Genomic DNA, 27,486 nt, shown 5'->3' with positions numbered 1-27,486 from the left:
AAATAAAGAAGAAGTACTGTAGAATCTGATTGGTTGCTATGGCCAACATCTCATCTTGAATAGAATTCCCATCATAGTAAATGTACCCCCATGGGTTTCATAGAGTTTCCCATCTTCTTTCCATCAGGCACATACTACTGCATGTATTGCTGTTTAATGTTAAAATCTGTGTTTTCATCATCTGCGGCCGAACAAAGGAGAATTCATTCGATGGTCACTCACCATCGAATGATTTCTGCAGCCTTCGGTCTTAAAAGTCAATACTTCCTTTTCAGATGGCCACTGATCTCCGAATTCGCAGGCATTGACACACCTGCTGTAACACCCATAAACCGCTGCCCACCCCCGGCCTGCCATGTCTGGAATGAACAGATCGGCAAGTGTGAAACTTGACAAAGCCGTTCGCTCACAGGGTATGTGCATATTTGCACATGCACAGACCCCAAACATCGGGGAAGGGGACGATTTCGGACAGAGATTGTTTTGTACTTTGACCTCTTGTGACAGAGAATGTTAGGAGAATAGGTCAGAAGTAGAAGTTTCCATTATAGTTAAAGGTGACTTTCACAAGGAAAATAGCAGCATCTGATTGGTCAGCCACAGAATATGTGTTCTAGTTGTACTTTACCTATTTAAAAATACAAAAATTGACTGTTTTAAATGTATAATCCAGCATGCATGTAACATGGGTTTTAACAGAACAGTATTTCTTTATATATGTATCTAATTAAATACACCAGACCACAGGTCCTCAAACATGGTCCTCACACATTTCATGTTTTCCAGGTCACGTGGATGTTTAAAATGTGACAGTTGGTGATACACAGCGCTCCTGAGGTGACCTGGAAAATGTGAACTCTGCGGGGTCCTGAGGACCCAGTTTGAGAACCACTGCACTACTTACACTAGTGTGATTTGGGCCCACTTCGTCCGATTCTAACCCACTGGGCTGATTCCAATAAGTCTTTCATGACCCACTGCATTCATGCACCATTCAAATCTTCTTATCTAAAATAACGACTCGGACAACTGAAATGTGGTGAATGGGGTCGTCTTTTTATTTTTCTGAAAGAGGGCGGCCTATTTGATCTAATTATAATATTTAAATTTAATATTTAAATTTAACTATCTATGGTGGCGAGGTCAGAACAGCTTTAAATAAAGATTTCTTGGGCCGACTGCCCAAAAGAACAAGAACTGGCCTCCTGCCACATCCCTGTCCTTAAAATAAAGTTCAGGCCACCTACCTGAACGATCTAAATATTCCCCATCAGGTCACAACTCAACTAAAGCGACATAAGGGGCCCACCTGGATCGGTGATGCCCCTGAAGGAAAAACTGTTGCCATGCTAAAGTCACTTTCTCCAAAGGAGTTGCCCCTCAAGGGAAATAAATCTCAAAAGGTGTTAATGTACAAATTAACCTAGCCACCGTTCTGAGACCGGCCTCTCAATAAAAGACGACAAATAAAATGAAACTGAACTACTACCTACCATTTAGGGCGGGCGGGCGGGCAACGTTTGAAATCAAAGAGGCAGAATATTCTAGAATCTCCCCTAATCCTAACCTTAACCACACCCATAACAATTCCTGACCAATAACAGCTTGATACATAACAACCAATCCGACCTTCAGAAAAACAAAACACCCCATCCCTTGTTGCCGAGGGCTTCTGGAATACATTTCATGCATAGGTCATAAAACTTATGTCACTTCATGCACACAAGGTGCACTCCATGATCTTAAGTCTTTCATGACCCACTGCATTCATGCACCATTCAAATCTTCTTATCTAAAATAACGACTCGGACAACTGAAATGTGGTGAATGGGGTCGTCTTTTTATTTTTCTGAAAGAGGGCGGCCTATTTGATCTAATTATAATATTTAAATTTAATATTTAAATTTAACTATCTATGGTGGCGAGGTCAGAACAGCTTTAAATAAAGATTTCTTGGGCCGACTGCCCAAAAGAACAAGAACTGGCCTCCTGCCACATCCCTGTCCTTAAAATAAAGTTCAGGCCACCTACCTGAACGATCTAAATATTCCCCATCAGGTCACAACTCAACTAAAGCGACATAAGGGGCCCACCTGGATCGGTGATGCCCCTGAAGGAAAAACTGTTGCCATGCTAAAGTCACTTTCTCCAAAGGAGTTGCCCCTCAAGGGAAATAAATCTCAAAAGGTGTTAATGTACAAATTAACCTAGCCACCGTTCTGAGACCGGCCACCTGCCAAGATCTCCTGATCCGGCACCGCCACCATAGACTAAACTACATACCTCTCAAACTCTCTACAATATCCCTAAGGAACAAGGCCATACCCTCTTCTGAAAGGTGTACTCCGTCGCTCCTGTACAATCTCTGATCGCGGAAGGTGATACCCGCATGCGGAATCGAGTATCCGCCATGCTGACAGACAGCTCGACCCACTACTGAGTTCACCCTCCGTCTAACCAGGTCAATTGCACCAGGATTAAGAGCACCCCTCCAATTCTGCCTTGGTATAATGTTTGACCAAAAAACTCTGCAAAAGGGGAAACGCTGCAAAATATCTACAAACGCGTTCCTGATTTCAAATCTAACCTCCAGACAGGTTCTGGACGTTAAATCATTACCCCCTAAGTGCACAATTAAAAATAATGGAAAACCAAACCTATCCACTGCCTCTTCGAATGTCTGCCTAAATTGCGAAAACCGCAACCCACGGTGCCCTACCCATCTGAACAGGTTCAGTTCTGGATACTGAGAGTAATCCAGAACATTTGGGGAAAATGATAACCAGTAAACAAAGGAATGACCCAACAACCAGATACATTGCGGGTCAATCCTCATGCCTGAAAAAAGAATATTTAGAAAAATTAGTATGATTTTTTGAATTAGATTAATTTAAAATAGAGTATAACCTGACATTGGGCTTTGTTTAAACCCTAACATTGGGCTGGGGGGGGGGGTGGGGGGGGGATTTGGGTCGCCCCAATTTGACTTGAGGCAAAAAACACACCCACCAGCCGGCAGAAGCCGTAATTAAAACTGGTGGCAATAAAAAATTCCTCAAGGCCCCCCAAACACTAAAGCGTGTTTGAGCGAGCGGCTAATCCTCAAAGGGGGCGCACTGCCAGATCAAGGTCTGATGTAACGTCGAAACGCACCAGACCTCCATCTACCCAGTGCCCGAATAGATCTATCGGACCAACCCGCCGCAGCGGCAGCCGAAGCGGCGCCGATGCGAAAAGAGTGTGTCCCATACATCTCCGGTGAGAGACCCAGGTGCAGGATACCCCGTTTCAAAACCGCATTAAACTGATAACGAGTCAGGGGAGACCCATCCATATGAATGAGCCATCCCCCAGGCACGTCAGGACGCAAGGACGAATACGCCCCTGCCACAGCCAACGGACAAATCCGCCGATCCGGACAGGACCCCATTCGTACCCAACGCCCCCTGCCAACTACATCGGTCTTGGACCGTTGTACCCTGCACCATAACCCGTCGGGGGCAACGACGACATGGTTTGTCAGCATAGGTGAAGCCGATGACCGAGATGGTGCCACCAGCTCACCTATCCTGAACGCCCCATGGAAGGCCATAACGAAAGCCATGGCGAACAGTTTGGCCTCATACAGAGAGGAGCAAACTGCTTTCAAGGCGCGGACCAGCTTACCCAACAGACGGCCGTCAATCGGCCGCCGCCTGTCGGGAATGGGCGGTTGTAATCTCGCCCAGCCCTTGAGCATTCTCTGCAGGAAAAAGGACTTTGTAATGTCCTTCTTCCCTTTCAAACGAAGAAAGTAAGAGATGCCTGCTAAGGCCTTACTCACTGCGCCACGTGACTTCCCGGCTACATAGAAACGCCACACAAAGGCAAGAATTAATGATTTTAACGTCTTACCTCTGTTGCCCCTTTCCAATAGGAATTGGCTCCAAGTCTGCCAAGCCGACAAATATGCGGCAAACGTAGCCGGCGCCAAAGAGCTATGTGCTAGCCCCTCCATACCGGGTGTATTACCTGCCATACATAAAAAGGGCAAATGTCACCCGTTAAACGTGCATTTGGTGCCAGACGTCTAAAACGCTGCCATTCAAAACGCGAAAGGGCATCGGCTATTTCATTATGTACCCCGGGGACATGTCTGGCTCTCAACGTTATGTTGTTAATCAGACATGTCAGCACAATTTGCCCGATAACCCTGAGCACCTCTAAGGAAGTAGATTTTTGTCTGTTGATAGCGTAAACAACCCCTAGGTTGTCACACCAAAAAACCACTTCCTTATTTTTTAAGACCTCATGCCACAGCTCAAGAGCGACCATAATGGGAAATACTTCTAATAGCAGCATGTTCCTCGTGAATCCTTTCTCTACCCAGCTAGCAGGCCAGGATTCTGAACACCACCTACCGGCAAAGAAAGCGCCAAAACCAGTGGCGCCCGCTGCATCGGTATATAGCTCCAGAATAGAATTAGAAATAGGTGCCTCCTGCCATATGCAAACCCCATTAAATTGGGACAAAAAGGCATCCCAAATAACCAGGTCACGTCGTATTTCGCTTGTGAGCCTAATGAAATGATGAGGCCTCCTTATCCCCACGGTAGCCCTTTCTAATTTTCGCATGAAAATCCTCCCCATGGGTATTACCCGGCAAGCGAAGTTAAACACACCCAATAATGATTGAGCCTGTTTAAGCGTCAGTTTACCTGCTGCGAGGCCAAACAAGATTTCCTCATGTAACCGGTTAATCTTGTCTCTTGGGAGCCTACATTGTCCCTGTACTGTGTCCACTTCGATCCCTAAAAAGGTTAAAACTGTAGTTGGGCCCTCAGTTTTATCCTCCGCTATTGGTACTCCAAACGACTTAAAAAGTGTCTGGGTATACTCCAATAGGGCCAAACATCTATCAGAGTTTGGTGGGCCAACTAGCAGAAAATCATCTAGGTAATGCGCTATTCCGGACTCTCCAGAAACCTTATGCAAACACCATTGCAAAAAGGTGCTGAATCGCTCGAAATAAGCGCAGGAAATGGAACACCCCATGGGAAGGCATCTATCGAAATAATACCCGTCATCTAATTTAAAACCCATGAATTTAAAAGCTGATGGGTGCAGAGGCAATAACCTGAACGCTGATTTAACATCTATCTTGCAAAGCAAAGCCCCTTTTTCAAATGACCTCACTAATGCAATGGCCTCATCAAAAGATTGATACACCACCCTACACAATTCCTCAGGGATGGCATCATTAACTGATGCACCCCTTGGGCTGGATAGATGCTGAATCAGCCTAAATTTACCCTCCACCTTTTTGGGGACTACTCCTACTGGGGAAAGGATCATGCCCTGAATAGGAAGCTCTTCAAAAGGACCAACCTTCCGGCCTAAATTCACCTCGGCACTAACCTTTTCCCTAACAATTAAAGGAAACTGATATGCCGAACGCAAATTCTTGACAGACCCTTGATTAATGTTACCCGAGATTGGCAAGGCGAACCCCTCTGAGAATCCATTTTTAATGAATTCTGCTTCCTCTCTAAAGGGGTACCTCTCCAACCACGGCAACATGGCCTGTAGCCGGACAGGGGATGGAGCTCTAAGCATGATTTGGCTCCGCTGGACCGCGGATTTGCCTGCTGCTCGAAGCTCCACCCTGTCCCTGTGCTGGTTTGCTGCAGTCTTTAATGGGATGACTGCCTCCACACCTGATACAGGAGTGCCGAAAACGACACTTCTGTCCCAGGTTACATGTGCTATTGTTGTAGGCGAAGCATTTCCCATGACCTACCCTCTTTGCACTGCCCCCTGCAACCTGGCCCCCTTGCTTCTTGTTCCAAGGTTTTGAAGAAGCATCACCAATTGGCACGGCAGAATTTGTGACCTCGACATAAAGCTCAATGTCCTTTCTGCCGAAGTCACAAATATCCTTCCCATGCTGCTTACGCCTGAATTCCTCATCATACGTGCGCCACCCGTAGCCGCGGTATGAAGTGTATAAGCTGTGAATTAGATACTGATATCGTATCAAACTCATGTACTCATCAGGCCTAGACTCCATATAACAAGCTGCGAAGACCAGCATTCCTCGCACCCAGTTATTGTAAGTCATTAACGCTTCCTCGCTGTCAGTGCCTTTCTTTCGCGCAGCAATCAGCGCTTTCTGGCTTTTGCTAGTAAGTGCAAATATGTTAACATATTTGCCCTTCCTAATCCTATCACGCATCCTTGGACGCAACCCCCGCATTACTGCGGTGTTTGCGCACTGGACAGAATCGGATTCAACTGTGACTATTGAATCCTCACTTGGAGATCGCCTCGTTCGCCTCCTCTTCCTCCTGGATCCCCTCACCCCGTCATCCGACGAGGAGGGTGATTCTGAAGAAGTGGAGGCCAGCGAACTGTCCGAGTGCCTGCGTCCGCGCTTCTTACCTGAACGTTTGCCGCGCTTACCCTTTTTATGCCTCCCCCCACCTGATGAGCTTGTCCCATCAGTATCAGAGTTACCTGTACCTGACCCGCATGAATTAACCCAATCAGGGTCAGAAGGCAGCTCACCACCGGACTGCGAAGATCCTCCGGACCTGCTGCCATCACCTCGTCGGCGTCCCCTTGCTGCTCGATCCATGACTCCAGAAGTGCCTGCTACTGCGGGCACAAAAGGGACATTTGTCTCACCAATCAATTCATTAGTAACAGGTGACCCTGCAGACATATTGCTGGTGGCACCCAGGGCAGAGGAAAGGGCCGGCACCATGGCCTGTGTCAGTGCTGCAGCGTCTATTGGACGCTGACCACCAGCACCCTGCCCACCTGGACCGGTGGTTAACAGGGGCACTATGGCGGATACCACTGCTGCACAGATCGTGGATAGCGAGGCCATGTTCCCAGTGGGGGCACCCCCCCGAACCACCTCCGCATAAGTACGGTGGGACCCCGCATTATTAACCCTGCCTCCCGTTGGGACCAACGCCAGGACATTCTGCTCACCTATAGACCCTGAGGATGAGCCTCCATCCTCAAACCCAAATGCAGGCACATCGAATTGCAATGCTCTCCTATTCGTTCTCCTTGCCCTGGCGTTGCCCCCCACCGGAGAATCCTCATATTCCTCAACATCATTTAGCTGGGGAGTTATATCATCCTCCCCAGCATTTGACTCTCTTCTGCCAGAGGGCAGCTCTGCGCGACTTCTACCACGCGCAGACCTGCCCCCTCTAGCAGCAGCAGGGCGTCTAGACTGCCGCTGCCCCTCTGAAATGCCAGCGGGAACCCCCGCTGATGAAGCTGCCAAACGGGAGGCGCCTCGCTGCTGCTGCGCTGCTCCCGGCCCCCCCGCTGACCCCTGACCCCCGCCTACCCGGCGCGATCGTACTGCGCTAGGCCGGCGGTGCAGGGAGTCATCAGCAGTCTGCACTCGTCCCCTGCCAGACGGAGCGTCACACGGCCGCCCGCGAGCTGCCCTAGCCGCGGGCTGCCTTGCTCCTGAGCGACGCCCGCGAGCTGACGGAGCGTCAGCCGCGGGTGCCCTATTACCACCACGCCCGCGAGTTGTTTGACTCGCAGCCGCAGGCGCCATTACACGCCGCCCGTCAGCAGACATTAAGTCTGCCTCGGGGCCCGCCTCTTCCCGCCTCCCGCGAGCTGACTGGGCATCAGCCGCGGGTGAACGCAGTCTACCCCGTGGTGTGGGAGAGCCGGACAGGCCTCTCACCGCGTCCCTACCTGGCAGTTGGGTGCGCACACGGGCAGGGACAATAACAGGACCAGGCCCTGCTGGCTCCCTAGCCCTTGCCCTCCCTCTCGCACCTGAGGTAGCTGGCAGCCCTGCTCCCTGCAGGAAGCGAGCAGGCACACCAGCATCCCTCCTTGGTCTGCCAGACATTTTCAATAAAGTGAGGTAAAAAGTAAAAGATAAGAAAGTAATTAGGAGATGACAGTAAGGTAAAGTAGGTGAGGTAAATTAGCAGAATGCAATAAGAAGAAAAGAAAGAAAGAATAGATATAGATATAGATAGTGAAAAAACAGTTTATAGATCTCTGAATTCAACACAGTACTTATCAGTCCAACGTTTGAAATCAAAGAGGCAGAATATTCTAGAATCTCCCCTAATCCTAACCTTAACCACACCCATAACAATTCCTGACCAATAACAGCTTGATACATAACAACCAATCCGACCTTCAGAAAAACAAAACACCCCATCCCTTGTTGCCGAGGGCTTCTGGAATACATTTCATGCATAGGTCATAAAACTTATGTCACTTCATGCACACAAGGTGCACTCCATGATCTTTCCTTGCGCAGTACCGAGCGCATCAGATCGGTGATGGAGATTGCAAAGGCTGCTCTATAGATTTGTTGGATCTGGCAACATCCTGCAGCCTTTGCAGGCATTGTAATCGATACATTCTATGCAAAAGGACTGCATTTGGGGTATCGATATGGGATGTCAATGTAATTTTGTTGATTCCCATGGTAGTTCTGATTCTTCCTATTCTGCAAACACAAAGCAATGTACAGTGGCGGTGATTCATTAGCTATCAGACGGGGCTGAATTCGGAAACGACAATCTGCAGCTGTTTCGACAAAACAGACCAGACTTTAAAACAGTTGGATCTGACACCCTTCAATGCTGTTGTTAACACCAGCATTGAATAGGTGAGGGACGATATTTTCCCTGTTGGGAAATATTGGCATATATTGAATACCCCCTATATATGAAATCGATCATAACCATACTTGTAGAAAATAGTAGGTACAATAATTGGCATGTGGTTCATAGGGTCTACAGCAGGGGTCTTCAACCTTTAAGACAGTGTGGGCCACATTAAAAAATTCAACGAAGCCCGAGGGCCACTAAGTTCTACTGTGGTATTTAGCACAGCTCTTAATAGATAAACAGCACAGCCCCCGCATAGATAGTTGGCACAGCTGCCCATACACATAAACCCTGCCCACAATATATAGTCTGCACCAGGGCTATTTCTAAACAATTAGGGTCCCAGTGCGAACAGAATAAAAATGCAGCCCCACATACATAACTTGGCATTTAAGAAATTGCGCGCGCCCCAAAAAGGGGTGTGGGCTAATTATAAGGGGCATGGTCTAATTATAAGAGTGTGAACTAGTAGAAAAAAAATTACTTGACACCTCACTTTTGCAACCTGCATGACCAGACATTGATTACCGCAGGAATGGTTGTTGTCCTTTCACGCTTAAGTTGGCTGTCTAAAGGCCGCACAGTGACATATAAACATGAAGGCCCATTACACCATGATGCCCATTGCACATTATGCCTCACACCATGATTCCCATTGCACCTTGCACTATAAGGCCCCCAATACTCCTACTTATGCATATGATGCCCCCAGTAGTGTCCCTCATAAAATGCCACCAATAGTGTCCCTCATAAAATGCCACCAGTAGTGTCCCTCACAAAATGCCCTAGTATTGCCCTCCATAGTCAGCACTGCATTGCACAGCATGCCAGCCCTCCCTTAGGAGGTTATTCTGATCGGAGCGGCCAAACGTGCGTACGTTCACTATTAACGTACGCTAGCCGTACGCGGCCGTTAGGGTTAGGTCCACCCACAAATCAGCCGCTTACGTACGGGCAGAAATACCGTAGAAGGGGAGTGGCGTACAAATGAGCGTACGGCAACTTACGCGGACGGCCCAGCCCTTGCACTCCGACAACAGGCGTACAACTGAGCGTACGGCGCCGTTTACGGACGTCTTTCGTCCGTCTCCCCACCGACTTCTTGCGGCTATCTGAGCGTACGCCAGCTTGCACGGATGGGTACCTATTGTTTTCAATAGAAAAGTCAGCTTATGTCACCGCTCATACCCTTCATATATATGGACCTGCAAATCTTGCCTTTCAACTATAATTATGAAAATTAATTAATTGATTGAATTAATTAATGTGCAAAATAGTGGCCATGGGCTTAAAACATTGCTGAAACATCCTTTGTAGGTGTTAGATGTGGTTTATGTTATTGTATAATAAATACAAAACCTATGTTTGTATTAGAGTGAACACGTTGACACATGTCGACTTGTGTAGATTGAGTGTGCTACTGTGTAAAGTCTATGAAAGCACGTAGTGAATGTGTCGAACTGTTTAACAAATACCTACCTTAGCATATATAAGCAGGTCTTACAAAGATTCTTACCTTAAATTAAACAAACCTTTAAATGTAGAGAAGTATAGAAAGATAAGCTTCCAATGTGTTAGAGTGCTGTGTGTGGCTTGCAGGTAGTGAATTCATGGTTTTGACTTAATAGACTGCAGCATTGCTTATTACATTCAGGTGTATGTGTTTGAGTAGTAATCCGCGTAAATTAGCTAACCCAGGCGCACGCTGGCATGCGGTATCTGTAGGGGTGGTTTGAGATGGCGGTTGGCGGCCGCCTGTTTTGTGTCCGAAATGAACGGTGCTTTAGTCGATCGTGCGGTAGTAGCACCGCTCATTTTTGGTGCACACCCCCGTGTACGCCCATATTTACGCCCATTTTCCCTCATTATTTCGGCCGCTCCCCTCAACACGCCCCTATGCCGCCCCCAATACCCGTACACTCGCGTACAGGTTTTTTCGCACGTAGAGACCCGTCCGTAAGCGTTGGTGAGTGGTCGCGCCTGCGCATTAGCGAATGTACGCATGCGCAGATCATAAAAAATCCCGGGACGTACGCGTACGGCCCGGCCGCTCCAACCAGAATAAGGCCCTTAGTCAGAACCACATTGCACTGCCAGCCCCCCCTCCCCCATAATCAGCACCCTCCCCATACACAGGGCCACATTGCACTGCCAGCCCCTCCTCCCCCATAGTCAGCACCGCGGTAGCTTGCCAGCATCACCCTCTCCTGAGACACTTGCCTTACTGTCCCTTGCAGAGGTCTCCTTCAGAGGGCTGCTGCTGCTGGCGGCGTCGGCTGTCTTAATAGCCAAGGAGCAGAGAGGGACAGGTGTGCGGCTGCCGGCGGTTGTCACACTCACTCCAGTCTCCCGGCTGTGAGCACGGACAGGACGGGTGCGCGGCGTCAGGAAGTACACAATGCGCATGTCTGCGCACCGTCCCGCTGCCCCAGCCAGCATATCCACCTCCGGCGCGTCCCACTGCTAAGGGGACAGCGCGCGGAAGGATTTTAAGGGGACAGCGCGCTGAATGATTTTTTTTTAAATCAGCATGGCATTTAATAAAAAAACACAATTCACTGGCGGGCCACCTAATACAACTCGGCGGGCCACTTGTGGCCCGCGGACCATGGGTTGAAAACCCCTGGTCTACAGTATAACTGTTGACAGTGTCTAGGTCAATCCCAAAAGTTTGACATGCGCAAGGTTGTCATGGAAAAGAGTCTACATGAAAATGGTCAACACATGAAAAGGTTAACATCTGTTTTTTTTTAGGTTTTTAGGGTGTCAATTTTCACCTTATCGCACCTGTACCCCTCCTATGGCTCGTTTTGCCTGCTATGCTTTGGGGAAAGATGTAACGTCCCCAATCCCCGTGGATGGCATAGTATGAAAAAGTTCCAAAAATGAATTAAAAAAATGGTGAACAATCCATGCCGTCCATATGCTGAATTGACCATTATCATAGTGAACCATTAATCATGCCGACCTAATGCAAGTCTACTACTGACTGTTGACCTAAAGTCCAGATACCAATCAAATGCCAGAGCAAATGGCATGTTTATGCATATTGTGACAAGGAAGCACATACACTGAATAAAAGTGAAGTCTTAGTCTTTATTTTGTGGCAGCTACACAGCATACCAGGTAATCAGCATAGGCAAGGACGGTTACAGCATTGCAGCATACAGATGTCACAGCATAGTACAAACAATTCAGAAAGCTCCAGTGGTCCCTACCATAGCCCACACCCCAGGCCTATCACTTGGGCAGCTAGTCCACCATCAGGAGCAATGACCCTCTGCCCTGGAAACACTTATATCAGGAAAGCGTAGGTGCTGCCAATCAGCCCAACTCTTAACATCAGTTTCCCTGCTGCTGTTCTAAAACCTGGACCGGATCTTCCACATTACTTTCATGTGTAAAGATGCAGTCCCTTCAACAATATGTATACGTAACTGATTTCAACACATGCATTGAATTGGGATATTGTCATAGATAAGTAAACAAACATTTTTACACAGTAAATGTAAATAAAAAATGCAGCTAACAAATCCAAACATTTCTAGCAGTTAGGCCACTTACCCTGTATGTACCAAGCCCCAGAATGTGACAGATTCCAGGACTTGGGTGCAATAAGCGATGACATTGCCTTGTAGAAGGCAATGGGCTTCTATCGCACCTCCCTGCTGAGAGGGAACCAATTGAATACCTCCCATATCCTCCCGCTGTCTGCGCGTCATACAACGCATGCACAGATAGGACGCCAAATCACAATCCCGGAATCTCTGCAAAGGATTGTTCTTACCAGAAAAGCGTATTCATGAATTTGCCATTAGTAAATGCTGATATGGATGCTGTGAGAGGCAGGATGCTGTGATTGGCGCATCCTGCCCTCAGAGCTTTGATTGGTGGACCTGGTCCCATTACAGCTCCACTGTAACTCGACAGTCAGAATTCAATGCTCCGGCTGTCAAGTGTCAGAAATTCGGCGTGTCAGCGGAAACAGCCACGGATTGTCGATAAACGACTGTGAATTAGACAATCCGCAGCCGTTTACGACAAAACATATTGTTTTAAAGTCGGATCTGTTTTGACGGAATCGGCAGCATTGAATAGGCGGGGGCCGCTGTTTCCCCTGTCGGAAATAGAGGCCTGCATTGAATTCCCCCCCCCCCATAAAGTAGTTTGTATAACATTAACAAATTGTATTCTGTAAATGACCTGTTCCATGTTTTCTAGGGATCAGCAGATTCTTACACCAGCAGACCATCAGACTCGGATGTTTCTCTGGAAGAGGACAGGGAAGCCATACGCCAAGAGAGAGAACAGCAAGCCGCAGTACAACTCGAGAGAGCCAAAGTAATGTGCATAAAGCATATAGCAGAGTGACAATCCGATCAGAACTAATAGGTCACAATAATAGAACAATTACATAACTGAAATGTTCACTTTTAAATCTATAACCAACAATTAATAATATTATTTGCTATTTTCTTTTATTGCTAAACCTGTGTTCATTTCTTTTAGCTAGATGTATTGCAGATATGTTCTGTAAGGACTTTGCCATCTTCAGTAGAGTGTACTGTGTTGCAGGTTTGAGTGTATTGTCAGATATACAAGGCGCAATAGGTGGCATTTAAGAAACTAGACAACCTAGGACATCACTGGATATAGACCCTTATTCAGATCTGGTCGTAGTACAAATTTGTTCTCAAAATGGGTGAAACCATGTCCACTGTAGGTGGGGCAGATGTAACATGTGCAGAGAGAGTTAGATTTGTGTGAGCTATATTGTTTCTGTGCAGGTTAAATACTGGCTACATTATTTTTACACTGCAATTTAGATGTCAGTTTCAACACACCCCACCCAAATTTAACCCTCTCTGCACACGTTACATCTGCCCCACCTGCAGTACACATGGTTTTGCCCATTTTGAGAACAAATGTGTGCTGCGATCAGATCTGCGATAGGTCTTTATTCTGGTTCACTCGCAAAGGCAAATTCCTTCTCAAACGGACAAAACCATGTGCACACTGCAGGTGGGGCAGATGTAACATGTGCATAGAGAATTAGATTTGGGTGAGTTATTTTGTTTCTGTGCAGGGAAAATACTGGCTGCTTTATTTTTACACTGCAATATAGAACTCACTTTGAAGTAAAACCCCACCCAAATCTAACTCTCTCTGCACATGTTACATCTGCCCCACCTGCAGTGCACATGGTTTTGTCCATTTGAGAAGGAATTTGGCTTTTGTGAGTGAACCAGAATAAGGGCCATATTTACCACTAGCAGCAAAGGGACCCCAGAAACTATCAGGGACATTTAATAAAAAAATCCCTTACTGGTAAAGAGGTTTGCAGAAAAGCGAAACACACAGTATCACTATTACTTTACTGCCAGGCGTTATCACACTGCTAGTGGAGCATCATGCTTACCGGGAAATATACTGTATATTTATCTAGCACAGTCTTGACAATAACAGTAGGATGATTATCGGTTGCATTGGGCAGGGTCGCTGAGAGCTTTGCCAGACCCCAGTACTGGGCCCCTCACAGTACCAGAGTCTGGCAAAGCTGTCAGCCTCACTGGGGAGGTGTGGCCAGGCCCCATCTGTGCAAAAATGTAAAACATTTCACTGTGTCCATGCCTGCAAAGCGTACAGGGTAGGCGTTGGTTGGTGGTTAGCTAGAGGCAGATTGGTGGAGAGTGGGGTGTCAAATGCTGGACTGTAGCAGCAGTCACCTCTTTCTCCCTCCCTTAACCCTTTGAGTGCCAACATCTCTTTAAGAGATGTGCAAAGTATCTGATAAAAAAATGCCAGCGTCGCTCACATTTGTTATATAAATTCAAATAAAAAATGTTGTGTACAAAGAAAGATGATATTTCCTATATAAGGTAATATACAACATTACAGGTCGTTATGATGAACATTAATGTTTGCTTGGCAATCGTCACACCTATTTTGACAAATTCACTTGGCACTCAATGGGTTAAGTATCACACGCACCTCTTCCTGTTACGTGAGTGGCGAAGGGGTCGGACCCATGCATGGCCCCTTAAACAGGCCTGAGTAAAGAATTATTGCTCTTTCTCCCCTTTAGCGCCACCATCTCCACATTATCTCTCTCCCAAACTTGGTACATCTCCCCATAAGACCATGGTCATCTTAATGTATTAGCACATGGGGCAGCTGCCTAGGGCCCCACAATTCTAGGTAGAGTGGAAGTGTGCGCAGCAAGCTGATTGGCAGATGCCTGGAGCTATCCACCAGTAACAGTGCTTAAATTTGCCATATGCATCGTGACCAACAAAGATGGTTGCATTCGGCTTGTCACAGGCTACAACACAATACATACACTGTAACATAACTCCACAGACGCTTGTCTAGCTTGGTGCTAATTACTTGGCTGCATACTTTATATGGAGTTGGCTTAATCAATATTTGCTATTTAATAAGAGTTATATGATTACTGTGTTAGATTGATGCAGATATTGCTCTCTACTTACGACGGGTATATGTGTCTTTAGACTAAGCCAGTGGCATTTGCTGTAAAGACGAACGTGAGTTACTGCGGGGCTCTCGATGAAGATGTACCGGTGCCAAGCACTGCCATTTCTTTTGATGCCAAGGACTTTTTACACATTAAAGAGGTAAATCTGGGATGGATTTCTCTTGCCACCTGTCACTAGCTAATAAAACATCAGCGGTCAGACCGCAGCTTGTTAAGGCTAAGAGGAAAACTGACCAGCTGCCAGGTCCCAGAAGAATGGATTTGATTAACCTTTTCAGAACAAAAGACTTCATCAGCCATATATTAGACATAGAGGTGATCTACTTGAAGGCCGATAAGACTGTGATTTTAATGTGTATGGAAAACAGTTGTCAATAGTGTTCTGTTTTCACTGGGTGGATTTTAAGTTAAACTATGTCTCCTAAACACGACAGAAGCAGCCATATTGTAGGCAGGTCCAGTATGAACGTGAAGGCTGCATGACAGAATACTAGAAACATATGAGATATGAGGTACAAAGGGAAGGATAACTAGCAGAGGTGGTTTAAGGGAGCTTCGTGCAAGCCCATTGTCTCTGGTAATGCAGTAGACTCTACTGCTCATGTGCAGGTCTCCAGAAAGATGGTGCCCATGGTACATTCCCAGTGACTTCTTTATTGCACATGTACAGATCACTTAGAAAATGGCCACCACACCATTTCCACAGTGATTTTCAGCAGCTCTGCATGGTCGGCCAAAGTAGAATAGTTATGGGTGCATGGTGTGCAGTGTGGGCCCTCCTGGACTCTGGGGACCTGTCTGCACCGCATATCCCTCACCCATTATAAAGACCCCAATGGTGACTAGGGTTACAATATTCAGGGTGAGAATCACATGATTCAGTATTATTTATTAACAGTTTCTTATATAGCGCAGCAGCTTCTGTTGCATATTAGTATTAGTGAAGGATAGACACCTATGTGGGATTCAGTATTGAATCCCGGCGGTCGGGATCCCGGTGTTCAGAATCCCGACGCCGGAATCCCGACAGCCAAAATGCCGACAAGGGGGGGACGTGGATCGCCCCCCCTTGCGGGCTCGCTGCACTCGCCACGCAGCGGGCCCGGTGCCTCGCTACGCTCGGCACACTAATTTATTCTCCCTCCAGGGGTGTCGTGGACACCCACGGAGGGAGAAAGTGTCGGCATTTCGGCGGTCGGGATTCCTGCGTCGGGATTCTGAACGCCGGGATCCCGACCACCGGGATTGTAACTGCATCCCCCTATGTGCACTGCTTCAGTCTTTCCCCATAAATACTGAGTATGACTTTTGGCCTTTTGGTTGACAGTCAATAGGTCAACAACAAAAGGTCATAAAGGACAAGGTCGAAATGGAAAAAGTTGACACATAAAAGGTCGACATGAGGTTTTCAATTGTTTTGGGTCAATGACGACACTGCCACAATTAGTCTTGCGGGGATTCCTTGCATGGTTCGCTTCGCTCTCCATGCTCCAGGCCAACTGGTGTCCATGTGGATGTTGAAGTAAGTCTAAAAATGAAAAAAAAAAGTGAAAAACTCATGTCGACCTTTTCATGCGTCAACCACTCCCACATTGACCTTTTGATTGTGTCTACCTTTGTCAATGTTGACAAAGTGCATTTCGACATTTTGTCAAAGTTGACCATGTCCTTTTGGTGTTGACTTATTGAGTGTCTGCCTATACATTAAGGCCCTTAATCAGATCTGATCGCAGTACAAATTCGTTCTCAAAATGGGCAAAGCCATGTGCACTGCAGGTGGGGCAGATGTAACATGTGCAGGAAGAGTTAGATTTGTGTGAGTTATTTTATTTCTGTGCAGGGTAAATACTGGCTGCATTCTTTTTAAACTCCAATTTAGATTTCAGTTTCAACACACCCCACCCAAATCTAACTCTCTCTGCACGTGTTACATCTGCCCCACCTGCATTGCACATTGTTTTGCCCATTTTGAGAACAAATTTGTACTGCGATCAGATCGGAATAAGGGCCACTGTCAACCTCCATGTGGTGTGCACCTTAGCTATTATTCTCAACATTAGAATTTAGTGGCATATTTAACATGAATGGCAATTTTACCACATTAATTATAATCTCTTATGACAGCTATATGCAGCTGTAAGAGATGCTTGTTGGGGGCATGTTACCAAGAAACCCCAGCTTTTGTTATCGATGTGAACCTGGATTCTAATCCCTCTATGGCTGACCTTATCGAATATACCCTAACAAACCTTCAGCTATCATTAGCAATCAGAGTCAATCTCAAAAGATCTAAGCTTCTCAGAGCTTGTTAACTAGTCCAACAGCCATAGAAAACTATGATGGAGGGGGAAAAAAAAATCGGTACTCTTCACCTAGAACGGCGCCCGCGATTGAAATCGCGGGCGTCGGGGGTAAAAATCGCGGTGATCGCGGTCATCGCGGGCATCGCGGGTAAATCGGAATGGCCGCGATGGCCGCGATGACCGCGATCACCGCGATCACCGCGATTTTCCCATAGGGAACAATGTTAAAACGGCAGATTGACCGCGATTTTACTATTAAATGCCTCAATGGACCCGATTTGGGGCCAAATAGGCCAAATGAACCCTTAAATGGCCCCCCAAATTTTTAACGCCACCCCACGATCCACGCCAACCCGAAGCGTGGCGAGCGCAGCGAGCCCGCGAGGGGCGGCGGTACGCGTCCTCCGACCTTTTCATGCCCTACTATCCACTAGGGCGTGGTGTGAGAATATAATAGTGTGGCGAGCGCAGCGAGCCACCGTGCCCGAAGCGTGGCGAGCGCAGCGAGCCCCGCGAGGGGACGCGGATACCTTCACAGGTAGACGCGTCCCCTCGCGGGCTTCACAGGTGTCCGCGTCGCCACGGACACCTGTGAAGCCCGCGAGGGGACGCGCATAACTGTGAAGGTATCCGCGTCCGCTCGCCACGCTTCGGGCTCGGTGGCTCGCTGCGCTCGCCACACTATTATATTCTCACACCACGCCCTAGTGGATAGTAGGGCATGAAAAGGTCGGAGGACGCGTACCGCCGCCCCTCGCGGGCTCGCTGCGCTCGCCACGCTTCGGGTTGGCGTGGATCGTGGGGTGGCGTTAAAAATTTGGGGGGGCATTTAAGGGTTAATGGGCTCTGTGGCCCATTTAACATTGATTCCTATGGCCAAATCGGGTGGATTGAGCCATTTAACAGTAAAATCGGGTCCATCGCGCCTTTTAACATTGATTCCTATGGGAAATCGGGAGCATCGCGTCGCGGGCATCGCGGGTACATTTATGTGCGGCCGCGACGCGACCGACACGATTTCCATGTTTAACATGGGTTTCAATGGGAAATCGCGGGCATCGCGTCGGTCGCGTCGCGGCCGCACATAAATGTACCCGCGATGCCCGCGACGGGCGCCGTTCTAGGTAAAGAGTACCAAAAAATCACACTATAATAAACATATCTCCTGTGTATAACGTTAAAAAGTAGCAAATGACGGCCACCTTTTGGCCATCACTACTTTAGGTGGATGGGGTGTCAGACGAGTCACAGATAGTCGGGATTCCAACAGTCGTTTCTCCGACATCGAAATCCCGACTTACATGGGTTAACTTCCCTCGTGGGGGTCCACAACCCCCTTACCAGCTCCCAACTAGCCCACAGCATGGAGAGCACAGAGAGCCTGCAATGTGCTTGAATGCACTTGCCCCCCTTATCGGGCTCCTGACAGTTGGGATTCCAATGTTGGAATCCTGACTGTCGGTAAGTTATACCATAGGTGGATGATAGGGGTGGCTGTTAGTGAAGATAGAGCATATGGGATAGACAGTGAGAATGGGGTCAATGATGGATTTCCTCTGTGGTTTTTATTATGTGGTAACTTGCTTTAACAGCAGTTTGATAGAAATATAAAAACATTACAAAAAATAAACCCAATATTTTCCATCCAGAAATTCAATAATGATTGGTGGATCGGGAGGTTGGTTAAAGAAGGCTGTGAGGTTGGCTTCATCCCAAGCCCTCTGAGGTTGGAGAATATTCGAATTCAGCAAGAACAGAAGAGGGGACGTTTTCACGGAGGGTAAGAAATAGTCACATTTACAACTGGAAGTAAGGTGCCCACTGTATTTATTTCTGGGGGGAACAGTTGCCTCAGCCATATTAGTTGGAACCAATCATTTTTCTGTCGTTAATTAGAACTGTGCTACACTTTTTGCTTGACTAATTTACTTATTGCAATTATTTCATTAAACAGTAAATCAAGTGGTACTTCTTCTTCAAGTCTTGGGGAAATGGTATCGGGGACATTTCGAGCAACCCCACCTTCTGCCGGTGAGATTCTCTGGAACATGCACTGGGATTTGCTTTGATGATTTGTGTGATTGGTAAACAAACATTTCATCTTAGCAACGATGTAATAAACCAAACTGTGTATCATGTTTAACGTCCACTTATTGTCCATACCACCATGTTATTCTCCTCATAACAGACCATATGGCAATTTTATTGTCAATAAAGTTTTCTGTGAACAAGATTTTAAGGTCATGCAGTCACTAGAGATGGATGACATCACTCTGTGGCTCAGTGAGGTCACTAGTTGCTAGTGAATTGAACGGCATTCCCCACTATGTGCAATCAACACTGCCGCAATTAGCACTGTGCAGCACAATTTGTCATTAAGCCCTCATCTAGAGATAGCATTGAGGTCAGTGACACCTTGTATGGTAAACATTTCCCCCTCATATGCCCCCGAAGAGGGGGTGCAATCTCATTTGAAAGGGGTGTGGTCTCATGGGTAGCCAGAATTTATTATAATCCTAGGGTGTGGCCTTCCGGGTAGCCCCCATTACATCACTTTGGGGACATGTGCAGCATTCACAGTGGAGATGCTGGGCTGCTCCTAGAGACTCTGACTGCACTGACAGCTCTTCAGTAACAGAAGCCATTCATTGTACAAGAATGTCACAGCGCAGCACCTATCCCCCTAGCAAAACAGATGGCATTTTGGTGTCACCCCCTGGACGGGTGATACTCAGGTGCAGACTGCACCCCCCTTGTGGCACCTCTGCCCCGTCCACTGCACTACTCTCCCAGACATTCTGGGTTAGTATACAAATATGCCCTACTTACCTTTGTTGCTCATATTTATCAAAGCATAATGATTACTATGGAATTTCCAACTTGTTATAGAGGCTGCAAGATTGCCATTTGGTTCATTTGAATACATAAGAATGAGGGGGTTATTTGTGTGTATAATCAGGGTTGCAAGGTGAAGTATCCACTGAATAATGACATGGCTTAAGCTTGTGATGTGGGAAAATCAGTTATCTTCAGAAGCCTGTCAACGCACATAATGGGTCTGGGGAGTTGTGTTCTAATATTAGAAGCACTGACATCAAAATCACTGCTGAGGTGATTGTGCTAAGAGTGCAGGACTTGTATGTAACCGAAAGAACATTCACCGGCTCTTCTCTCCGCACTCAGACAGCGCCAGTAAGCTTACAAGACTACATTTAGACAAAGGCCAGGAAGGGCCTCGACTAGGAAAAGCAACATAGCTAAATAAGACATGAGATTGAAAAATAGAATGCGGGTAAACAGGGTAAGATAAAATATTTACATAGACAGCAATGGGATCGTTTTCAATGAGAGCTTCATATAAATGAATGTGAGACCGAGGATGAATAATGTTCTCCATTCACATCCATTCACATCCAATCAGCTTTGGCCCAGAAAGACTTTCTGTCCTCATTCAGTGCAATTGACCACAATAAAAATTTTTAAGCAAAACTGAAAAATGATATCAGATTTTTGGCCGGGAAATAAAATGTCTTAAAAACAAATGAATCTAATATCTTCTTTACTTTATGAGGTGGTAATGGTAAACACATTTTTTGCTGAAATAAAATTATTATTAGTTGTTAGTTCTGATATAATCTTTTGAATAAATGAGGGTCCGTTCATCACTGCAGCAGCATCTGGATTCCTAAAACCTAAATATGGTCCTCCAGTTTTAAAGGAGAATTCAATTAGCCATGGTAAATTACCATGGCTAATTGATCCCTGGAGGTAAATCAATTATCCTTGATAGCCGACACTGTCTGAGATTTTGGGGGTATGCAATCACCGGCGAGCATCTCCTGATGGGGGAGATGGCCGCCGGGCCCTATTCAATGCTGTCTTCACCGACAGCATTGAACAGGGTAGCTCGTCAGAATGATCCTGACTTCACAAGCAGTCGGGCTAGTTCTGCCGAGAACGGCCGGGAAGTGACAAGATCTCAACCGCAGCTCGCCTCTTCCCAGCCGCAACTCGCGGCCATGCCCCCTTCTCGTCCCACTGCAGACGGGACATTGAATCCCGCCTGCATGTTCTTGGTCGAGCAGACCGTGAACAGGACAGGGTCATGGCTGTCGAGCAAGCTCGACAGCCGTGAACCCCATATTGAATACCCCCCTTTGTCTTACCTACCCAGAGGTAGGTATAACAAAATCCTGGATAAGTGCTGTGTTTTTGTGTCTGCAATTTTGAAAGCACAAGGATCTGGAAACTTAACCCCTGGGTGTTTTCATGGAAAATGTCCATAAGAAAAAAATGGGGGTAATTGAATTTCCATCAAAATATTTTACTGCAAAAAAAAAAAATGAATCACAGGCAATTCAATTCCTCACCTTATTTGCAAATTTGGAAATAAGTAAAAGAAAAATATTAGTTACCATGATGTACTTTCTCAAATTAAATTTTATATCAGCTATAGCTCCAAGACATCGGCTCAGGACAGACAATCCGGAGTCCACCCTAACTGCCCCTGCATTGAGTGTGTTTTTGGAGGACTTATTGATTGGATCGGTTTTAAAGGATCATGTTGAAATTTATACTACTGACACGGGTACAATGAATTATCTTACATTAGTACCGCGTGAGGACACATTGTCGACATACAGTAGTGACTCACCAGACCTGTGAACCATGTGCTGAGGTCTGACAGCTATGAATTGTAGCCATCTGATAATCTCTCTCACACACACACACACACACACACACACACACACACACACACACACACACACACACATGCGCACCAATCTGGTCCCCAGATTTACAAATCCACCAAATCAGAGTAGGATTAGATTTTGTTCTGCAGTCATTGACTGTATTCTCTTTGTATTCCAGCCAAACAGAAGCAGAAAGTGGTGAGTTGCTTTGACTACATCTCACAGATTGGTCTCTGAATGGCAGTTGTGTGATTCCCTAAAAGAACATTATTGTGTTTTCAGACTGAACATGTTCCGCCTTATGATGTTGTGCCATCCATGCGGCCAGTAGTATTAGTTGGTCCGTCACTGAAAGGTTATGAGGTACGTTCTTGAGTTACAAGTGAAGGTGTAAACACCTCATCCATCAACATATGTTGTTGATTAAATGTAAAGGTACAAATATCAAACAAAGGTCCATAATAGAATGAAAATATTGTTAAGACTTTAGCAAGTTCAGTATAGTCATTTGCAATGAAAATATTTTGTTCGGGCAATAGAACTGTCAGGACCCATCAATAGGGGGCATATGTGAGTGTGTTAAATCATTTCTATACCTTGAAGAGGGCGGGCAGCTGACTTCCGGTGATGTCAGCTGCCCCTGGCACCCATGTCATGGCCGCATTACTGTACCATGGGAATGCTCAGTGCATAGGTGCCGACTCTGTGGGTGCTTGAGGGCCTGAGCACCCACGGAAATTGATGAGCACCCACCCGCTCAGCAGTGGCCCACTCGCCCATGTCCCACTGCACTTCCCGTCCCTCGTCGCTGGCACAGGTACTGTGGGGGCATTTATGTACCTGCACTGTTTGAGCATTGGAGACAACTGTGCTGCATAATATAAATCAGTATTATTTTGTGGCCATGCCCCTTTCCCATGAAGCCACTTCCCTATATTTTTGGCTTGAGCACCCACCAGCAAAAACATAAATCGGCACCTATGGCTCAGTGTTTTCATGGGAATGCCCATGAAACACTGGGTGTTCCCATGGGTGCGACCATGGCCCATTGCCCCATGTCTCCCCACCTGCGCTGCTGTGTGCACATGCACAGTTGTGTAACAACACTCCCCTTTGCCCAGGGGAGCGAGTGAACATGAATAAGGGCCTTAGGGTCCTCGCTCAGCCATTGTGTGATTTCTTGCTATATTATTTATGACCTGTTTAACTCCCAATATTTCAAAGATCTAAATTTGAACAAAATTGGGCCCATCCCAAGATCCACCCAAACTATAACATGACCACACTACACTTGCAGCACTGTGATACCAAACACTTTGTTAGGGACTGTTAGTTGGTATGGGTCGGAGGTGGAATACAGTATACGGTTTAAAAAGTAGCACATTTTAGACTTTACTATGGTGGAAAGCCAAAAATGTTCCCTTTCTATATATTGTCTCTGTTGTCTCTGTTTTTCTATCTTTACCATTAAAGCTATGGTGGGACAGGGACTCTTTTAGGAGTCTTGTGTTGATGTAGGCCCATTAAAACCTCCTCCAGCAAAGCCTTTGTACTGCAAAGGCAATGTGGGGGTCATTCAGGCACTGTTACACATGGGCGCATTATTGCACAGTATGGATTTGCAGTACTTTGCGATGCGCAGGACCTGTTCTCTCACATAGAACCATCGCTAAGAGACTGATTCCGTTTCAGGGACATGGAAGGCGCGGTGCTAGCGACGGGTTCTGTTTGGAAAAACTAAGGCATGACGCCACAATTTAGGGGGTGGGAAGACATTAGTAAGTGTAGTCTGCATCACAACTATACTACATCACAACAGGGGCCTGATTCACGTTGGCTTGCTAAGCAGCACAAAGTTGCGAATCCACGTCTTTTTCTGCAGAAACAGCCGTTAAGTCGCAGCCGCGAATCCTAGCCCTTTCCCTGGGGAAAATGGCCAGGATTGAATAGTGAAATCCCCTTATTTCCAAAAACCATAATAAGGGGAAAGATTGAATAGAGTGACACTCAATAGGGCTACCTCAAAAGGTCGGCAGACAGGGTGAAAAGGTCGATAGGGTAAAGGTCGACAGTATCAAAATGTCAACAGGGTCAAATTGTGTACAGGAAAAAGGTTGGCACATGAAAAGACCGGCATGAGTTTTTTGCTATTTGTTGGTGTCAATGTCCACAACTGTTGACATGGACCCCCAATTTCTTGTAACGTCTTCGCACATCTTGCTTCAGACCCCCCCCCCCCCCCCCTACATTATATTCTCTCTCTATACTGACATGGATGGTAAAGTAAAAACAGACTGGTTATAAAAATATCATGAAAAACTCATGTCGACCTTGTCATGCGTCTACCGTTTTCATCTTGACCTTTTGACCCTGTCGATCTATTCCATGTTGACATCTTGGGGTAGACCTATTGAACGTCTATGTATTCTGGACACTGCAGACCACCGGGAGGAAGCGTGTCAGCGCATATAACGTGCACTGGTACCACTACCCCCATAATGACTCATTATACATCTACCCCTCAGCTACTTACCGCACCCGCAGTCCCTCCCCATCTTATTACTGCCCTGCTTTGGGCCTGATGCAGCCCGGTTTGCACGCAGTAGAAGAGGATATAACGGAGAGGCGCCGGTCTTCCCATTACAGTTTTATGAAGTGATTCTCATCGCACAGCGCTGATGGCTGTTTCTCAGAACTGGGGCATTCTGCATATTTTCCTTCAAAGAGAGTGAGAAACATGCAAGAATACATTTGTGGGTGATAATTGATTCCTCTAAGAGCAAGCGATAAAATTAGATTACTAAGACTTTGCTGATGACTTGTCCTTAACTCTTGCTGCTGAACATACAGAGGGGCGATTACCTTGGTCTTTTCTGTTCACTCTCCTTTTTCTTCCTTTCTTTCTTATCTTTCTCTATTTTTTTCTCTGTTCTCCAACTTGAAAATCTCCTCTCACTTGGGAAGGTGACCGACATGATGCAGAAAGCCCTCTTTGACTTCCTGAAGCACAGGTTTGATGGGAGGTGAGGGATAGAAGACTCGCTCCTCTGTCATTGGCTCATTCTATAATATTTGTATATCGAACAGTTCTTAGTTTTACGGTGTTTCATTGTTCTATGGATTCCATTGTGAAGCACAATGAAGCGTTACACAAGAGGACACACTTTATTTGGGCAGGGAGACCGTTAGAAAAGTAGCACAACGGGAAGAGTTCTAGACACTGGATAGACCATGTATAGTTTGATAGTCAATCGATCTACTCCATATAGTCAACATTCAATAGGTCAGCATGGTCAAAAAATCAACAGGTAATGGTCGACTGTGCCTAAGGTCAACAAGTTCAAATGGTCGATATAATGGTGGACATAAGGATTTTTTTTCAAGTCTTGCTTGGGAATCATAACCTACTGCAACTGTGGAGCAGGACACCTTTCCCAAAGCTTGGTGTGCAAAACGAGCATTGATGGGGTACATGTACACTTATTGGGGTCACGTATGATGAAATATACAAAATGACACCCCAAAAATGAAAAAATAAAAAAAACCAGTGTTGACCTTTTCCGACTATTTGAATGTTGACAATTTTGACCCTGGCGGCCTTTTGTACATGTCAACCTTATATACAGTGAATCTTTTTACTGACGGCTATTTGTTTTTGCTGTCTAACGTGAAATGTAGTTATAATTCACAGGTTACGCTATACAGTAGGTACAATTATACAATATTTAAAATTTTGGCTGAGGCTTCAAGAAATGTAATACATTTATTTTTATGTTACGTAAATATCCCATTAAGCATTCCTAATAATACATTAGATAGCCATCAAAGCTAACCTCTTACAAATCTCTCTGCAGGACTCAAAGTATGGCTGTCAGTCAGACACAAGCTCACAGCTATCAGCGTATCATGTAACAGCAGGGTGGGAGGAGATAAGGGTAATAACAATACACAGAGCAGACAGAGCTCAGGGGGATGTTCCAACACCTCTGCACTAGGAGGACAGCATGTAACATGTGCCACGTGACTGTGGGTGCCATGGTAGTTTATGGCACTGTGCAAAATTATGAACCAACTAGTTACCAGCCCATCAAAATACCGGTAACAGTAATGTCAGCACCTCAGCTTTGCCAGCCAAATGGAGCAAATTGCTCAGTTGAGTGCCATCTAGTGGCTGCCAGTGCGCAGAACAGTTAAATTCCTACCATAGAAGTGAGTAGCAGTGTTAGAGCTTTATTATATAGGTTAATAGCCATGGTCTGATTAAAGGTTCCAGGTGCCCTAGGCTAATATGTAGCTCCCCTTGTAATGGTGCTAAACACACGTGTATGAGTGTCCAGGAACTTGCTATTCATACTGCTCATGTGCATGTAAGGAAGGTTATACAACTGGCATGTTAGATCTAATGCTTGTGGTGTGTGAAGTAGACTTTGGCTTTAGGCTGCCTAGCTGGCTTTGTAGCACAATGTACAGTCAGTAAGTTCCATTGGCACAGCCATCTGGCAGTCACCTTAATAACTTTACCTCCCACATTACATCGGTAATGATAGAGTGAATGACGAGTGATAGCGAAAAAGCATAAGTTAGGTCTTAATTTTATTCCTTGGCTGTCACCTGCAATGTGCCCCTCCTGTTCTAGCGCCCTATGCTGCATCCTATTGGTTAATCAGGCACTGTTAATAACAGCATAAAGAAACAAACAAAGGAAATGTTATAAGTGCCAGCAATATTATTAAAGCCTGCTGCATTGGTGATTGTAAAAAAAGGGGGGGGGGGGGATTACTGGGATTACTGCTTCACTATTAATTAATTAACATTTAGCGTGGCTCAGACTGAATTACACACAGATTGATCAGATAGTCATTGTCTTTGAACAGCGAAACAGAGTTCATAGGAAATTCTTGTAGATGCCAAGTGATATTCTGCATGTACTGTATATCTGTTCTAGCGGGCTCTTAGAGCAGAATTGGATGTGACACTCCAGAATGAGAGAAAGTGCAGTGACTGGTAGAGAGAGAACAGTGAGCTGTCAGTTACTTTGCAATCTGCATGCCTTTTTTTATAAAGAAAACTAATTTTATTCAATACTTTTAATTTTATTATGGTATGTTTTCCTGTTTTGTCTCTTTGTCAAGGATATCCATCACAAGGGTGACTGCGGACATTTCTCTTGCCAAGAGATCAGTTCTGAATAATCCAAGCAGAAGAGCGATAATCGAACGTTCAAACACAAGGTCCAGTTTGGGTAAGAATTTGGGGTTTACTCCATATTTTAGGTGAAATTCTGCCAGCATGATGTCATCAATGCAACTTTATCTTATACAGTATATTAGACTAATAAAATG

At 46.0% G+C, this 27,486-nt stretch overlaps 1 protein-coding gene across 5 annotated transcripts in view; it reads left to right on the top strand.

The window, feature by feature from the left end:
• The window catches only part of CACNB4 (calcium voltage-gated channel auxiliary subunit beta 4), a 200,352-nt gene that overhangs the window by 150,538 nt on the left and 22,328 nt on the right, over nucleotides 1-27,486 (top strand). For 4 of the 5 annotated variants that reach the window (XM_083154041.1, XM_083154040.1, XM_083154039.1 and 1 more), the window contains 8 exons: nucleotides 12,873-12,992; nucleotides 15,164-15,286; nucleotides 19,100-19,230; nucleotides 19,405-19,481; nucleotides 22,323-22,342; nucleotides 22,427-22,507; nucleotides 25,109-25,167; nucleotides 27,277-27,386. In XM_083154041.1, coding sequence (XP_083010167.1) covers nucleotides 12,873-12,992; nucleotides 15,164-15,286; nucleotides 19,100-19,230; nucleotides 19,405-19,481; nucleotides 22,323-22,342; nucleotides 22,427-22,507; nucleotides 25,109-25,167; nucleotides 27,277-27,386 — 721 coding nt within the window. The remainder of the gene's footprint in view (nucleotides 1-12,872; nucleotides 12,993-15,163; nucleotides 15,287-19,099; nucleotides 19,231-19,404; nucleotides 19,482-22,322; nucleotides 22,343-22,426; nucleotides 22,508-25,108; nucleotides 25,168-27,276; nucleotides 27,387-27,486) is intronic. The other variant, XM_083154042.1, reaches the window with a different exon arrangement.

The sequence above is a fragment of the Crinia signifera genome, chromosome 7 (genome assembly GCF_055691185.1).
Source record: "Crinia signifera chromosome 7, ASM5569118v1, whole genome shotgun sequence".
NCBI classification, from domain to species: domain Eukaryota; kingdom Metazoa; phylum Chordata; class Amphibia; order Anura; family Myobatrachidae; genus Crinia; species Crinia signifera.
This window is presented reverse-complemented; position numbering and strand designations above follow the sequence as displayed.